The 18351-nt window shown below is 40.2% G+C and overlaps 1 protein-coding gene across 3 annotated transcripts in view; it reads left to right on the top strand.

Annotated features, from left to right (window-relative positions):
• The window catches only part of ptpn9a (protein tyrosine phosphatase non-receptor type 9a), a 24447-nt gene extending 6096 nt beyond the window's left edge, over nt 1-18351 (top strand). For 2 of the 3 annotated variants that reach the window (XM_071492721.1, XM_071492712.1), the window contains exons 2-13: nt 3561-3704; nt 8270-8359; nt 10007-10131; nt 10492-10597; nt 11375-11485; nt 11946-12262; nt 12956-13043; nt 13415-13484; nt 14031-14109; nt 14239-14389; nt 15012-15219; nt 15780-18351. In XM_071492721.1, the coding sequence (XP_071348822.1) occupies nt 3651-3704; nt 8270-8359; nt 10007-10131; nt 10492-10597; nt 11375-11485; nt 11946-12262; nt 12956-13043; nt 13415-13484; nt 14031-14109; nt 14239-14389; nt 15012-15219; nt 15780-15970 (1590 nt within the window). In that variant the 5' untranslated portion in view covers nt 3561-3650 and the 3' untranslated portion in view covers nt 15971-18351. Of the gene's footprint in view, nt 1-669; nt 810-3560; nt 3705-8269; nt 8360-10006; nt 10132-10491; nt 10598-11374; nt 11486-11945; nt 12263-12955; nt 13044-13414; nt 13485-14030; nt 14110-14238; nt 14390-15011; nt 15220-15779 lie in introns of those variants that run through there. The other variant, XM_071492728.1, reaches the window with a different exon arrangement.

The following is an 18351-nucleotide window of genomic DNA, read 5'->3' as shown; positions in this document are numbered from 1 at the left end:
ATGCATCCTCCGGGAACTGAACAAGTCACTCCTCCGCAGTGAGTCTTCCACTGTAGATCGGTGTGCTATCATGAAAACAAACTGGTTCATCCTCAAATTCCACTCCGGCGGATATGGCCCCTAGTGCAGAAAAACCAAACAAGACTGGCTTCTCCAGGAACAGAGGGTCACTGCCTGGAGTTGGCAGGCTCCCCTTAAAAGGCTAAGAGAGAAAGAGCAGCTGTCCGACCATAGAAATCTTGGAAAGCGGAGTGTACCTGACAGCAATCTGACAGGAAGTTGTCTTTGGCCAACACTGAAGGATTAACGCTTCACAGAGCAACAACAAAGAGTAGATGTCCTTTATTAGATGGAACTCGTGGAGTTGTTGTTACAACACAGTACCACACCATATTTTTAAGTCAGGTGTGTTTTTCTTGTAGGGAAGCGCAGTTTAAAATATTTTATGACCGTAAACAACCTAGAATTACTCATGGAGACAGTGATCGTGATGCCTACTTTATTCCCCTTTTTTTACATTTCATCAAATACTATTTATGAAGTATTTTACAATTTTATAAACCTTGTTTATATCACCAGTTAGTTTTACTATGCAATTGATTTTCAAGTGTGACAAATCATAGCTCTAATCTCACACAGTTTCCCACTTCTGTCTTTTTCTATTCTTCTTGTTTAGTAAGTTGACAGAATTTGATTTTGCTGAAAATCCAACATCACCTGCCAGTATCATCAACTGTGTGAAGCCTCAAGTCATCATCTTCCACTAGAGAAATGGCACCAACCATTTGTACACCCAGTATTCTCCCTAGGTATGAGGAAAATTGTCCTGTCTAAATTAATTAAGAAATTGGTATTTGCTCCCTTTCTAAGACTTTGAATATATGCCTTGGTCTTCTTCAGTGGACAAAGCTGGCTAAGCTGTCATCATGTGACACCCAAGTCAGTCATGTGACAAAAGGTGGTTGTAAATGGGAGATCATAACCTATGTCCCTTTTTAAAAAACTCTTGTCTCTGGCGAGAGATGTGGATGTGCCCCCCCCCCCCCTCACCCCTGCCGCTTGATCTTTCTCTGGCCATCTATGGGCTCCTGGTCATTAGCATTGACTCTTTCTCAATTAATGCTATGACCAGTTTTGGTCTGGTGCTCACAGACAAGTGGTGCCACATTAGTTCCACAACTGGGTCATGTGGTGACACAAGGGCCAGCTCCATTTGCTGAAGAAGGTCATGAGATGTAATTGAAAGCTATTAGGTGAGTTTTTCTTTTAACTTAGGTGTTTTTTTTTAATACATGCTATTCCCAAAAGTCAGAGGTGATTTTCCTTCCTCAGAGTTAGTGTTGATGTAGTAAACTGAAAAGCGTCACTATCAGTCACAAGGAAGTAGTTTCTAATTGGGGCTGTTCAGTTTTCACAGTAAAATAGGTCACTGCAAGATCATAAAGTGTTGTTCATAGATCACTTGTTATTTCCTTGTCAATTCGTGTTTAAAAAATCAGATCAAAAGAGATCTATTCTCCAATGCACTGAAAAGAGTTCAGAATCACAGTCCTCCACATTTCCCCCCATGAGAATCGGATATGAAACGACCTCGGCCCTGTCAGGTGCAATCATCCCTCATCCCTTGCATGTTAAGGCATCTGAACAGAGCAGAAGCTGCAGGCCCTCCTGTCTGTGAAAGCACTGGCTTTCCTGAGGAGAGACAGTGGCATCCTGTCTTTGAGGCTCAGCGCTCGTCAGTGATCGTTTTGTATTCCTAAAGAGCCGCGAACTCCCAGAACTTGACTTCCTGTCTCCCATGCATGCCCCACCGCTGCTGTGCCTGACCAGAGAAGCGGAACCCTGTGTTTAAAGTGTAAGCTTTCATTGCCTCCTCTGTCGCCTTTTGACGATTCACTGGGTGCTGACTCGCTAACTTTGCGGGTGCTGAGGGCGGTGGGGGGGGGGTGTGGGCCTGAGGGAGTGTATAATAAGACCAGAGGGGAGGACAGGAAGCTCCTGAAAGACTGCTGGCTAAATGCATAAGTTATTTGCAAGATGGCTGGAAGGCCTTTATGGTAAACACATTTTCTAAATTACGAGTGCAGTGTATGATATAAATTCAACTGGATGTTTAGATTTGAATCAGTCTACTGAGCACCCCCCCTTCTTTAATTAAGTGCCTTTATTTTAAAGTGGCTATATGAAATATTCTCAGTTGACTCAGCAGTTCCCCTTTCAGTTAGTTGTTTTTGGTTTTCTGTCCCACAGTTTTGCTGTTTTGGTTCAGTCTAATCGCTCAAGCTCTAAAAACCTGCTGTACGCTGCAGTGACAGTGTGTATGGGTATGTAAATAAGCAACTGCTTGCTAACACTGACCTTTTATCAACACACAAGGTGATAATGTCTCAAGAAATCAGTTACTGCAAAATTAAATATATATGTTATATGCTGTTTTTTTGTTTTCGTTTTTTTGAATACCTGAAGCAAGTTAAGAAAACCTTAAAAGAATATATTTCAGTCTCATTAGGACTTCATATGAAACAGAATACTAAAGAACAAACAGTTGCCTTGCTTTTTGTTTTACTTTCTAAGTAGTCTTTGAATTTTAAATGGGAGTAAGTGCCATGGAGAGTTAGACGTCATCAGTAGTAACCCGTCATGATATGAGTCCTGGTTTTTAGCTCCTTTCCTCTCTGCTTCACTCTTCTGGGCTCGTCTCCTGTCAGATTTCACAAGAAACTAATTAGCATCCTCATACTGAAATATTTGCATTTGTAAGCTTTACCGTCACAGAACTTGATGGCCAATTCTTCATATTCTTCTTGGTGAAGAGGAACAAAAAACCAGAAAAAAAAATCAAACCTAAAACCATTTTTCATTTCATTGTCATCGGTGACATCCTTTCACCAAGTCTGCTTCATTAACTGATGTCTCAACACTCGACAAATACACATATGACTGGCTTTAGTGCCGAGTGCTATGAAAAGGCAGTGTGTTACCCTGTCATTATTGCAGCTTCAACTCATAAACACCAGTTCAGCCGGATTCCATCTTCTCCCCCTCTCATGCTCTTACTTGAGTTGATAACTAAGCTCTGACTTTTCTTTCACTGAACAGAATTCACTTACTTGCTCCTGTTTACATTTGCCACTCTTCAGTTTTGTTTTTGTTTTTTTTTTGTTTTTTTAGCTCAACCATGCACTGGAATTTTCTTTGTCCATTCATGATTTCCACAAAGTGCCGGATCTTTCCCCAAGATAGCTGTGGTTAACACACGAGATGAACTAGCAAAACTCAGGAAGAACTTGGCTGCGCACATTTTGTTTTGAACGTCCCCGTGTGTGTGCAGTCTGCATGCATACACCCTCACAGGGCTCCCATTGTTCTCCAGACTATACAACAGCACATGAAGCTCTAGCATTGACATCTAACCAGGCCATCAAATTGTGTCAGTTATTTTGCGAGGCAGTAGATGACACTTCCTCTGAGGATGTATCAAGTTTAAAGCCTAGTTTCACTTCTTTCCTGTTTGACCCTTCAATTATAAGAATTTGTGACCACATCTGTGTCTGTTTCAGGCTACCAGGCAGTTTCTGGAGGAAATCAACAAGTGGACCAGTCAGCATGGAGTGTCACCGCTGTCGAGGGAATTGGCCATTAAGTTCCTCATGGCTCGCAAGTTCGATGTCCTCCGAGCCATCGAGCTATTCCACAGCTACAGGGTAAGGAGAAACAGACAGAATCATGTAGATTAAAACAGCTGCCTATATATGCATGACACCAGGGGACCTTTAATTGGTGTAGCAACCTCTCAAGTCACTCATTACAAGTCCACACCTTTTGAAAACAGTCGCTATGAAGAGCTTAACAACTTTTCTCAACACATGTTAGTAGATGCAAGGAGATAGTTGATTTTGCAAATCAATATATTGTGTTTGCATGTTAATCAGCCAACTATGTGCTCAGTTGACATTGTCATTTAGTAAATGCATATGAACTACAAGAGAGGTCTCAAAAGATGTGCAAAGTGGGATGACCCAATAGCCAAGTGGTCAGGGTGTGTACCACATGGGCACACAGTGCTCTTAGCAGGGGAGTCACTGGTTCGACTCCCGACCGGCCTGACTCTTTCCTGCATGTCATTCCCCCTCTCTCTGCCCCTTTCCTGTCACACTCTACTGTCCTGCAGTATCAAATAAAGGCATACCGGTAAATGTCCAAAAAATATCTTTACAAAAATGTGCAAAGTTTTACAATACCTGAATTTTGGTACCAATGTCACTTGACATGACACTTTACTGGGAAATGTATACATGTTTTACCCGTTTTCAATACAAACCATTTTGTCAAAAACTAACTTCACCTAAACACAATGCAGTCTAAAGTTAGAGAGGTTTCCTCATTTAAATAGTAAACAAGCCCAAGCGTTTAATGATAACTTAAAATACTGAACACTTGTCACTACTCAAGTCTACTGACACATTGTGGTTGTATTATCCAGCATTGTGGTTTAATACCATGTCATTCTTAAGTCATGAATGTTACACAGCCACATGCAGCGAGACATCATCTTAACATCACTCTTCTCTGTGCAAACAGGTGTTTTTCTGAAAGACCAACCCCTCTTTCTCTTTGTTTGATTCAAGGTCATGGGGGGGTGAAGGGAAACCTTGGGGGCATACACCACAGCTTCTGTCAACAGGTTCTACCCAAGCTAACAAAAACCCAAAGCTCCAGGCTTCAGCATTGTGGGCTTGTTACAGAGCAATAACAGAGCCAGAAAAGGCAAATGTCATTAGGTGGAGAAATTGTTTTAGATGAGCTGACTCATCTCAAGCTATTACCCCCGGTTGCTTTGGTGAAAACATAGTTTCCAGTTTTCGGTAATCTAAATTTAGAAATGTAAGTACCTCATCAGTTTAAACACTTTCTATTTCAACATTATCAAGAATCTACACCCACATTGGAACAATCTGTCTTGTGTACCTAACATTTTCTTGCTTATTATACAGTAAATCAGCCATTATTTCCACAGAGGAAATTGTATTATTTCAGCCTGTTGTTTGTACAATTATGACACAACTACAAAGTATGTAACTAATTGCCTCAGCAGTTTATTACCTTTGTGGTTATTTCAGATGGACAGAAATAACTGATGACCTGTTACAAAGGACAAAGAAAAACGGCATAACAACGTTTCCCTACATTTCAGTGTAGTTGTTGTTGTTTTATGTGCTGCATTTGAAAGGAAGCACAGAGAAACAACACAGAGCTGCAGGTCAATCCTGAGGTAGAATGGAAGAGGTAATCCTCACCATACCCACAGCCACAGCTACACAAGGCCCTTTTTTATTGAACTAATTTCTTCAGAAGCCCTAGCCAAGCAAGAGATTGCCCAAACAGATGCATCTCACACACACACACACACACACACACACACACACACACACACACACTCTTAAACACACCACCTCTCACACTGAACTAAACACTGGCAGGATATTTGAAGTAGCAGCCTGTGGACTTATCCAGCTTTCCAGAGAGCTTGAAGCTTATCACGAAGTAAGTGTTGTCGTCAGAAAAATTCATTGGTTGATACAGCTGAGGTTATGAGGTTAGTCCTAAGGAGGTTTCACAGGGATGGGCATGAGTAAGAAACACAATGATGGATCAGGATGCTTTCAACATGCGTGATAAGTCAAATGCGGTTACCCTGGGCATGAGGCAGTTTATTTTTTGGGATTTTTTGTAATAGCTCTGTATCTCTAATGGACATTGCTTATGTTCTCCTTTTTGTTTCCTGTTTGTTTGCTATGCTCTTAACCACCTCCCAGGGGAGAACCATAGAGTGAAACAGGCCCATGTTAAAAACATGCATTGGTGTTTATCTATAGCAAGTAGCTGTGTATCTGTAGAGAGGTTGAGAGGCCACCTGATTGTTTGCCACAGCTGAGAACAAGATGAGTGGAGTGTCAGGACTCCCTTAGAACAGAACATAATTGAATGTATGAGAGAAAGATGTCTGTTCACTTAACACAGAAATAGCAGTTGGTGACCTTGGTGATATTATTACCATCAAACCGGAAAATGATGATCAAAATGAAACCCTCAGGGCAGGGCCAGTGGATCAGACTGCACGTCTCATTTACTTTATGATCCGAAAATAACATCTAGATAATGATAATATAATCAAGACCTTCTACCAGGGAGTCTCATTTTTGTCCCTGAATGGTCTATACTGCTGTAAATTTCATCCGGGCCAAATTTGAACATACAAAATGGGATTTATCTGTTCAGATCTGCAGCGGTTTATCCACTGCAGCAAACAGAAAGTTCCCAGACGTCTCGCACAGGCTCTAATGACCTGAATAGCTTCAAGACGTGGCGGGATCTTACCACCTACCTTTTCAGCAAAGTTGTCTCAATCACCAAGGTGGGTTCTTATTTCAGCGATGAATGGTTGGCCTGCATGAACGCAACTCATTTCTGAAAGCCTTGAGTGTGACTTTGAGAAGGATTAGACTCCCCCTGCCACGCCACAGTTCATTTAACTCAGTTTAACGCTGTGTCAGCGCCAGGACAGAGGCTGGGGACAAGTAATTTGTCAGACCAAACTGAGAGGGAAAGTTTCCAATGCAGTGCTTGTTTGGCCGGGGGTGATGGGGGTTGGGAGGGGGTACAAACAGGCCGGGCTGGCATTCAGACACAGGTGGTCGATGTGTGTATGTGACTGCCACAGGAGTGGTTTGGGTTAAGACTTGCTGTATATCTATTAATCTTCACACCTCGATTAACAATTAAGCATCGCAAATATAAACTCTCTAAAATGTATTTGTATGAATTATTTATGCTTATACATACAAAATCACATATTATTAAAACTCAGCACTCCTACTTCAGCTCTGTTTTAAAAACTGAACAGAACATGATGAATGCCAAAAAACTGTTTCTTAGTAACTGAGTAACTGAAATCCATGTTTGGTGCCAAGAACATAGTCTAAGATCATGTAAACACTGAAGAAAACAGCTTCACACGTGCCTGCGCAGACTGTTTTTACAACTCTTTTTTATTATGTTTTCAATGTTGAACAGACAATTGAAAATTGGAAAAATAATTCCTGGGGGGGGGGGGGGGGGGGTGGTGTGGAATAGGTCAATGGGAGCTGTCTTTTAAACAGATTTTTGTTATTGATTCACACCTTTCTGTGAGTCACATAGATACTATTTAAAGCAACTATAAGCTATATATACTTGCATGTGACAAAAGTTCACACAGAGAAACACCCAGTTCTGCAGCTCCCCTCAGCTCTGCAGAGAGTCTTTGCATCTTTCAGATCCTTGTTTTGATTTTACGGCCTCCAAGTTGCAGATTTAATCACACTATGTTGGTCTATTATATTATGTTGTTCTTATTAATTCATGTTTTATATTCTTGCTCATGCACGGTCCACACTATATATATGTATTTTTTTAATTGAAATGCATTGTCATGATCTCCATGAAAGTGTGACACAGCAGTCCCTCAGTGGGCTTGTTCTGCAGTTTCACAGAACGTTCTGATCATGTTTTTAAGATTTAGCTTTGGTTCAATGTCATCAATCATTCTCTAGACAAGACAGCTCAGTGTCAGTTGTCATATACACATCTTGCAGTAAGGCATTAAGCCTATTTGCATCACTGATTACTATACTTAATGTATAGGCTACACTTCAGCATAATATGTTATGTTTTTTTTTTTTATCTGTACATGTTATTCTTTCTTTCATGTCTCTCTGTCACTACCAATAACATGTGATTGGTAAAAACTAAATCTTAGAATAATAAAGAATAGAAGAACTGCAGTAACTGTGAAATTAAGGCAGTTTCCATCAACATATCAAGTAGATGAGCTTCAGTGAAAACCAGATGCTGTATTAAAAACAGTTTAAATTAAATGAAGGGGGAATTGTGGGTTTCAAGTCTGGTCTTTCATATAGGTGAAGCTGAGTCAAACCTCATCAGTCCACATATTTCTGTGTTATTAGAAATAAGAAAATCAGTAAGTAAAACTGTAAACGGAAATGACACCTTCCAAACTTTGCCTCAAAGTAAGCTCAAGAAACTCCCATACAACCTCCTTGGGGGAGGGAAAAAAAGGGAATGGAAACCATGCAGAGAGGGATCCTCCTGGCAGGAAAGTCAGGCATGTAATTCACTATTGTTCACGGGGAAGAATTCACCTCAAAGTGCCGGCCTGATATAGTAACACCAGAGCGTCATTTCACATGCTGTGATCTGTTTTCTTCAGGAAACGCGTCTTAAAGAAGGAATCGTCAGACTTCAGCCTCAGGAGGAGCCTCTGCGCTCAGAGCTGCTCAGTGGAAAGTTTACTGTGTTGGTAAGTGTGCCGTCTAAATCCTGATCACTTGGCATCCCTTCTATGGAATAGTCCAGTTGTTTGTCATATAACAGAACAAGTATTAGGCAGGTGAAATTCTATACTTTCCTTGTCATAAACAAATGAAATTAAAAGACAAGTCTGCGTATCCAAAGCTTGAATGATCTTAATCCTCTGAGCTTCTTTGCTCTAAAATTATTAAGGCACATCAGTGAGACACATTGTTGCACTGGGTGTCATGTTCCCTGATTTGAATGAATATGGGTATTGTAGTTTTCCGTATAGTTTTCCATATACACTTTCTAGATCACCAAATTTGTATTAATCCGCAGCTAAAAATAGTCCCCAATAAATGCACTAGCTCCTCTCCTTTGAGTAAATTAAAAAAAACTGCAGTGCCCTGCTGTTTTTGAATTAACTGAGCCTTTTTAAAGATTAAATTATACATTTGTGACCTTTTATATGTTTATTTTATGTCTTCAGTGGGAACCAGTGAGCTGAGGCCTGAACGCCACAGACAGACTGTTCCCCTTTAGAAATGTAGAATCTTTTGGACTTTTGAGGAAGTGGCTTAGCTTGAGGATCAATCAGTCAATAACTTGCATATCACATGTGATGAGCTCACTTTTCATTAACACTAAGATTCACGGTATAAATCTGAACTCATGATCAGGAATTCAGGGGTCCTTATGGGGTCCAGGTTTTTGACTGACTGATCATCAAGTCAAGCGGTGTCCCTATGCCAGATAAGCCTAGCCTTTTGTCAGCCAAATCACAACCGTAAAAGATGCCTCCACCCCTCCCAGCACTCTCAAACGCGCGCACACTCACGCACACACACGCACACATGCACACACACTCCCACTCCCACTCTCCAGCGTTTCCCTTCTTCCTTCCCCATTGACGTGCCACAGTGGCACTGATGCTGTACATCCTCTTGTCTGACGTCTGAATTCTCCAGCCTCAGCAGCGGGTTTCATATCCTGTCTGAGGTATTTTTAGCCCCCGTGCCCGAGAACACAGGCTTATTTGCTTACAAAGGATGGTTCTGGAGTATCAGCGGCTTCATTTAAGTAAAGAGCCTCTGGTTCTTGTGACACCAGCAGCCTCCAAACTGATCAGCTCTGACATGAAAAATATGCTGTGTGAAAGACAGAGAGCTGTAAGACCTGCAGCATCATTACTGACAAGAATGGTTCCTCCTGCTGAATTGTTGACAGCCCCTTTTGGCTGTGTGCCAGTAACCAGCATATGAACTTAAGTGCCCCCCTGTGGTCATTGTTCATCCTTCACTTCTGAATAGCTTCCATTTGGCTGCCTTGTCATCGCACTAAAAACCACCACCAGTAATCTCCTTCAAGTGAACACTACAATGTGATTTTCACGGAAATCATATGGCCACTTGAAGGAGATTACTGGTGAAAAACCTAATGCACACATGAAAACGTGATCAAAAACAACATTTTCAGAATAACAGGACAATACACAGTCTGGTGTTTTAGTGCAACCTGAAGATTAGATTTACCCAGCACTTCTAAACATTCCACAGTTCAGTACATGAAATTTGAGAGTTGGCAGTGAAATGATGAGTAACTTGTCCCACAAGCTTGACAGCTGATGTAAACTGTCAGTATTGTGTATTTTCAGAGTGTGCGGGACCCCTCAGGGGCCTCCATTGCTTTGTACACGGCTAAACTTCACCACCCCAACAAGACGGGCAACCACGTGGTGCTTCAGGCCCTCTTCTATCTCCTGGATCGCGCTGTGGAGAGGTGAGGACTGTCATTTGAGGTTGACAGCCTGAATATTATCAGTCTATAATCTATGTGTTATATATTCACCTGAATATATTTGTTTTCTTTCCACATAATTACTTGTTGTACGTCATATAGCTCACATGGCTCATTCTACTGTTTGTACTGTTTAGTCTATGCAAACTATAAATATTTTCCATTTGTAAATACCACAGGAAGTCCCCTCCATCAATCATTGTGTAACTGATCATCTGTGCACACTGTTCACTCTGCACCTTCATTCACTGAACTGGTCTGTCCACTGTGTTGCCTGCAGAAGTTAGTGGTTAACCTGTATAATATATATCATAAACACACACGTTTCTGGTTTTTCCACAGCTTTGAGACCCAGAGGAACGGCTTGGTGTTCATTTACGACATGGCAGGATCCAACTACACGAACTTTGAGCTGGACCTGAGCAAGAAGATCCTCAACTTGCTCAAGGTTAGAATAACATATGTAAATGATGCATGATCCTGAGAAATACACAATATAATATTAAAAGGGTTAGATGTAAACTAACTTATTGTAAACACTTCTACACATTGAAAGGAGGTCGGTTTTCTAATTTATTAATTTTCTGCTGTGGTTGAAAACTATTCACTTCTTCTCAGGACAAGGGTAATACATAAACTCCTGAGTTATATGATGTCCTGGGAAGGAGCAGGCTGGTGTCTTAAAGTAGTTTCGTGCCTGTCCAAAGGGAAAAATGAATGGCTCGCTGAATGGGATGACAAGCATGAGAATTATTTAATCCATACACCGTGGCTCTGTAATACTCAGAGTGGTGCTTATTTTGGCAGTTACCTGCACGTCTGCCTCCATCTCAGTGATTTATGCCTGAAGGGTGAAGTAGTATGTCATCTGAAGTCAATAACACAGACACTTATGTGGCCATATCAGCAGCAGTGGCCTGTATCTTGTGCCCACATATTGATCTAAAAATTGACTGGAGTAGCTGATATGTCCTCAGGAGAATTTCTTTTATATGCAGAAATGGAGTACCACAATAAAAAGAGGAGAAAGTATAAAGAAAGTATGTTTGGATAGTCTCCAAGATGTTGATGATTACTGAAAGGGTGAGCTTTTGGTGATGGAGTACCCTTTGTACTTCTTTTCAAACACAAAGAATTGGCTCATGAAAGAAAGATAAAATAAACCCAGTTGAATCCCTGATAGAAATTGTACTTTCTAATACCGTGTGCTGTCTCTCTCCACCAGGGGGCGTTCCCTGCCAGGCTGAAGAAGGTGTTGATTGTTGGGGCCCCTGTTTGGTTTCGAGTGCCCTACAATCTGCTCAGCCTGCTTCTCAAGGAGAAACTTAGGGAGAGGGTAAGTGAAGGAGCTCCTTGCTCGTTTTCTAATGACAAAGAATAAGTGAGCAGGCAGTTCAGTGTCAGTGAGTGCTGTCAGTGATCATTGATCTGGGGCTTCTGTCTAACCACTAATCCACCCTGCTGCCTCATAGATCCCCGGGATGTTAACGCTTCCATCTTTGGAATCGATCACTTTACCACATCACTGTCTCTGAAGAATTTAATTAGTATAGATTTCTGTGGAAGCTGGTCCACTGTAAATTTTGTTTCAGGATTATTTATGAAATCATGAATAAGAACAATTAATAATTACTTTTTGACATGAAAACTTCAACAGTTGTTTGAAAAGGATTTTAGGGTTGGCTACATGTTTTAACATTCAAGCTTATTCACATCTAATTTAACAGTTTCATGTCAAATATGAAGCTGAAGCCTCAAGTATGTCTGTAACAGCTCTCTGTCTCATCTAACTGTAGGTTCAGATGGTAAAAATGGCCGAGCTGCGCCTACACCTCCCCAGAGACTGTCTCCCCCAGCACCTCGGTGGCCTGCTGCCTCTGGACGCATACAGCTGGAACCAGCAGCTACTGGCAGGCCAGAATGGCAGAGTAGACCCTGTGGACGAGCTGGTGGGGATCCCTTTGGAAGATACTTCTATTCACACCCCCGGGCCCGAGGCCATGCGCCCACAGGAGCTGCTGACACACCTCGGCAGGCTTCAGCGCTCGGGCATCCATCAGGAGTATGAGGAACTCCGCAAAGAACCACCGCCTGGAACCTTCCACTGTGCACAGTGAGTTCACAGCAGCACGCACATGCTGAAGGCATAGGGTTTACTTTTGGAGCTCTGCATTTTGGGATTATTCCACAGAAAAATTTTAATTACATATTATGCATATATGTTACTCTTAAAAAGCAGTTAATTAGTTTACTTAATTCCCCAGGAAGCAGAATCCTCTTTTATCTATGGATAATGTCTCGGACTGTCAGAATTACACTCTCAAACTATTTGCCTGGTTTAGGATACTTGTGTTCATCTGTTGCATTGAATGGTAAATGGATGGCAAAAGTGCTTTACGTTATAACAAGTAATCAAGAACAATAATTAAGATTGTTGATCTTAAACCCACAGTAGTGACAGAGGCAGGCAAAATGACAATTACCCAATGTTTTTTTTAGAAGATTGTAAATAAATAAGATGTAACCCATTGCACAGATCAATTGTATTTATGGAGTTTTTCTGATGTCATTTTGGTATTTCTAATGCACACTGCGCTTTTTTGTCTCACGTACTGTACTTGTCACTGTCAAAAACTATATAACTTCAAAATGTATTAATCACAGCAAAGTAACTTCTTTTCAATGTAGCTATCTAAACAGAAACAACACATTCTTGGGAAGTCAGGTTTACAATTTGTAGATCGTCATTGTTTGCTGAATATTGTAAAGATGCCTCTCGTAATTTTTTTGTGCTAATTGCCTACAGAGCTGCCTACAATCAGGAGAGGAATCGCTATGGAGACGTGCTGTGCCTTGATCAAACAAGAGTTCGCTTGAAACCCAGAAGGAACGAGGTAGGTGCTTTTCCAAATCTGTATATTACAGGTGTCATTCATAGCAAGACCAGATGCATTCATGGTTCCTCAGCAGCCAAAAAAAATGTGCCAAGCTACAAACTTTTGACAGGCTGCCACTCTGGACTAATACCAGCCAGCTTGTAAAACAGAATACTGGCAGTCTGAAAATTAGTGTAATCAAAGTACTTTGATTCTGCTGCTTTTAACCCGCTGCAATAATTTAATAGTCCTGCAGCCCCATGTAGAGAACTGAGCTGTACAATCTCATTGAGATTATACAACAATTCACCTCTTTACTGAAATTCCATAACATACTTTACATTTTTGCAATGGTAAAACTAAGAAAATAAACATTGCTATTATTACAGAGATCAGACTACATCAATGCAAGCTTCATGGATGGCTACAAACAGAAGAACGCATATATTGGTACTCAAGGTATGACAACTGTCACACATGTTCATGTTATCTAGATCACTCAGAAATATGAGATTATACTGCTTTATAAGCAAAAAACAAGTTTGCTCCTTTATTCATTTCTCAAATAATACATTGAAGTTTTACAGCATACTCAAATACTAATGTTTTTATATACTATATGTGTCATCTAAAGATATTTAAGGGAATTTAATTATTTTTGTCAAGAAAATCTGGATTTTGCTAATCAAAGCTTAAATTTGTTATTTTGCTATTTATTTTGTTAAATTTGTGTTAAATGTTTAAATTATTCTCAGATACACACAGTGTTGGCGTAGACTGCATTACATTGCATTCTAATATTTTTTCCAAATGCACTAAGACATAAATGATTTAAAATTATACTTAAATGCAATTCCAGTGTATTGTGTTCCTGATATTTAAAGTAATTTATGCAACATGCGTCGGTGTGCTCTGTTATAAAATTCATAAGTTTATTTTTGACTGATTAAAAAAAATAATAAGATTTTACAATCTAATTTTAATGTGCTTTAATGCACTGTGTAGGACCACTGGAAAGGACCTACGGTGATTTCTGGAGAATGGTCTGGGAACAAAACGTCCTCGTTATTGTCATGACGACCAGGTAATTTGAGTAATTTTTAAAAACACCAATAATAATTCATACTTTACTGTTGACTCATAAACAAATTGTCACAATTAAAACTGTGACTTATATTTATCTCATCAAATATGTCCTGTCTCTGTGCTGCAGGACAGACGAGGGCAGTCGGAGGAAATGTGGACAGTACTGGCCACTGGAGGAAGGGGGACAAGAAGTCTATGGTCATATGGCAGTGGTGAACCAAAGAGTGGACCACCACACCCACTACAACCACACAACCCTCGAACTGCACAACACTGAGGTAAAGGCCATGAACCACTGTATGAGTACAACTGTATGAGTTCAAACAAATAACATACAAGGCACATAAAGCAGCATAGCTAGGTCAAAAATATTTTTGCAGTGGAAATTCTGGTCAATAAATTGCTGTAGAGAGATCCATTTCCCTCTCTTTATCTGGGTCAGATGGAAGCAGAGTAAGCAGTGTAATCCAGACATCCTTCTCCTACACTAACTTTGCTAGAACCATTTCTTGGCCGAGTAAAGTCACTGCTCTGGGCCAAGTAATTAAAGCCACAAATTGTCAGTTTCACATTTCTGTCTGTGTACAGATTAAACAAATGAGATGAAATGTGTTAAACAGTCAAATTTCAAGGTGTTACTGGGCAGATTTTTCAACTTTGCTTTGACTCAGGCTAACTGTGCCTCCAGTTTTAAAGCTCAGCTAAGCTAATTTCATATTCACTGACATGAGAGTGGTTTTAATACTAATGTAACTGTTGGCGAGACGGCAAGAAAACATATTTCATAAAATATCACACTATTCCTTTTTAATGTTGCAATGGAGCCATAATGAAAGATCAGGATGCATTTTTCGATGTACAGCAAACATAAAAGTGTCAAAATATTCTTTATCCATTCAGACATGTGAACAGAGACAAGTGAGTCATTTCCAGTACCTCAGCTGGCCCGATTACGGTGTTCCCACCTCTGCTGTGACTCTTATTGACTTCCTGGGAGCTGTGAAGAGACAACAGAGGAAAACGGTGAAGGCTCTGGGACTTAAGTGGACAGGCCACCCGCTGGGACCCCCGATGATTGTCCATTGCAGTGCAGGGATTGGGAGAACAGGTGAGACCCTGAGATTTTGTCTCTCTGGAAACTTGATTGTTGACATTTTTTGTCTTCTTTAGTCCTGCAGTAATTCCTGCCTTCATGAAGGTCACTTTATACTGATTATTTTGTCAACCCCATTCATATAAACGAGGGTTGGATAAATAATGTATATGGATAAATAATGTATGATGCAATGCACTTCACCTACGTCCTCTAAAAAGATCATAAAAGTTCTTTAAAACAGGTGCAATGAAAACGGAATATTATAACCTCCATAAAGGAAGGATTTATTTTAGGACTCTTATATTACACTGCATTAGTTTTAGCTAGATGTACCTGATACACTGGTAAGTGAGTGTGTTTCAAGGATTGGAAAATGTTAGACATCCAGTTATGAAATTATATGTAATTATATCAAGGGTCAGATAATCTGGATAACAGAGTGTCAAAGCAATGCCTCAACTCATGGTTTTTAAGATGGTAAGAACAAATGTGCTCCATTGTCAATAATCCCTTTTTTAAAATGTGTCACTCCTAAAAAAAAACAAAAAAAAAAACACAACCTGTTGTTGCAGGTACCTTCTGTGCCCTGGACATCTGTCTGTCCCAGCTGCAGGACGTAGGCTCACTAAACGTGTGCCAGACGGTGCGACGCATGAGAACACAGAGAGCCTTCAGCATCCAGACCCCGGACCAGTACTACTTCTGCTACAATGCCATTTTGGAGCACGCCCAAAGACAGGGCCTGCTCCCAGCCAATCAGTGAGCTTCATCCCTGACTTTCCAAACCAGACCGTAAGCCCTGAGATTTCTGCAGTCAATCTGTTAACCCCAAGCCGTGTTGTGTGACCAATTAGTGAATCCAGGAAAGTAACTTCCTCACAGTGGCTGTCATTTTGAAACTAGGCCATTCTTCCTTGGCAGACCCAAGACAGTGACAATAAAAGGCGTGAGTGTTGACATTATGATGTTTCAATGTGATAACATTCTGGCTGCCAGCAACGTGACATTTTGTTTTTGCCGAACATATCTCAGAAAATACGTGGCAGAGTGAACACACTGTTCTAGTGTTGTGCAGTTTCGTGGTCTGTGGTCAGGGACGTTGGGTGAAAATGATCGAGGTAATGTCCATTAATCTTTTGTTTATTTATTTGCCACTTCAAATAAATGGTTTCAGGACCTTTTTAAAGGAGTAATTCACCCAAAAATAAAAGTCAGTCATTATCCCCCCTTATCCCTCATCAGTAAAATGCCACTGAAGTTTTTCATGGCTACAAAACAATTAATTGGATTTTTAATTGCATTTCAGTCATATTCTCCTTTAAAGACTGAAGTTAACATGGCCACGTTACTTTTCTCCTAACAACTGCTGTAGAAAAAGTGGCATGTTTTTCGAGCCAAATGAATTCCAAATAGGCAGGCAAGTACATCTTGTACACAAACAGTATATTTTAGTCATGAGGCATGAGGTAAGCACTAAGTTAAATTTAATCATTTTGAAACAGCTGAGATGGGACTACAGTGAGCAATGTTATGTTATGCTTTTTAACAAATTTTATTCATTGGCGTTTCAAGTGATGAACGAGATGGACACAATTATAATTTTGAGGTGAAAACGATCCTTTAACTAAGCACACCATTTTTATTCCAAACGTGGAGCTTAATCACCACTCTCTAGCAACAATAATAGGGTAGTTTTTACACCTCCTGTGTCCAGTAAATGTTGCCTTCACCGCAGTGGATTTGTAGCACATGGTTACGTAGATGGTACGAGCTAGTTCTGCATCGTCTCAGGAGTGTCACACTGAACACAAGGAGGTGAGACTGCCCAGCTTGCTGGCAATAGTAATTTAATCAAAAGGCCAACAAGCTGTTGTATCTCTTTGAGGTTACATGATGCATTCTCCTCTGCCACAGTAAATATCACTGAATGGCAGTAAGGAGGGGAAAAGCACATCTAAAACTATCAGGCTGTAATCTCCCGAATGGCTGTTACATCACGTCTGTGATCACTCATTAAACTGCTGTCCGTGTGAATTTCTCTTTAGTTTTATTTTTGTTTTGTTTTTCCAATGTATCCACTGAAACCTTCCATCTGAACTAAGCATTGAGATTTCCTGACTTGCAGCACAGTGACCAGTGTCTATGGCCGCATTTGCTCACTAGCCGTGCCATCATGCTTTAGTGACTGTGGGAATGTATTGCTAAACCCCACCCACATATACACACGTTTAGAGCTGTCCATGCTGCGGTGACTAAGCCATTGAACCGTACATCTGTGTAAGTCATCAGTTAAGACCTCATGAGTAGTGCAATACTTTTTTTTTTACACACAAACCATGTCTTAGCACTTTTAAATAACTATTCCCACTGTGCTCTGAGATTAATTGTTACAGCGATAGGATGGGATGACAAATAAAACTTAATAGTAATTCTGTAGGTCTACACGTGATGCTGGGATAACTTGATTGTTATTGTTAAATTTAGTAATGCTTAAATATAAAACATTTAGTGACATTTTGGACTTACTGTAAACGTCTGCATAGAGCTTTATTGGGACAAATCAGGAGGATTTTACAGGGAAAGCAGAAATTAATGATAGAATAGCTGAATAAGTGTGCACAAATCTGTGCCGACACCCTATGAAGTCCTGCTTGGGCACCTGAGAGTCAGAAATTTTGTCTGAAATATATTTTCATTATTGTTGTGTTACTTCAAGTTCTACAGACTGTGGTTGTAATCAGTGCTTTCATCTGGTCCCAGTGTCTTGCCATTATTATAGAATATATGTACAAGTACTGAGTGTCTGTGTGTCATATGATGCATTATGTTGTTGCCGGGTGAAAAAAAAAAATGTGTTCTTTACTACAGAATTCATATTGAATTTGCTTGTAGTGAAGCATTTTTTAAGTCTGCCATCCTCATGCACTCTGATTTTAGAATTATTTTTCCTTTCAATGATGGACGCAAAATGTGCCCTATTTTATTTTTCTATTGTATTCAACAACTGTTTTCATACAATTACCCAGGATTATACAGTTATCTACATTAATTTTATATTTGTTCTGTTATAACCTATTACTTTATCATTCGTATGACTATTGAATCAAGCTATACTGTATTAAATACAAATCATGTCAACGTGTA

This window comes from Trachinotus anak, unplaced genomic scaffold (assembly GCF_046630095.1).
Source record: "Trachinotus anak isolate AG129_WGS33_773 ecotype Australia unplaced genomic scaffold, CSIRO_AGI_Tana_v1 ptg000002l, whole genome shotgun sequence".
NCBI lineage: Eukaryota > Metazoa > Chordata > Actinopteri > Carangiformes > Carangidae > Trachinotus > Trachinotus anak.
Note: the sequence above shows the minus strand (reverse complement) of the source record. Positions and strands in the feature narration are given on the sequence as shown.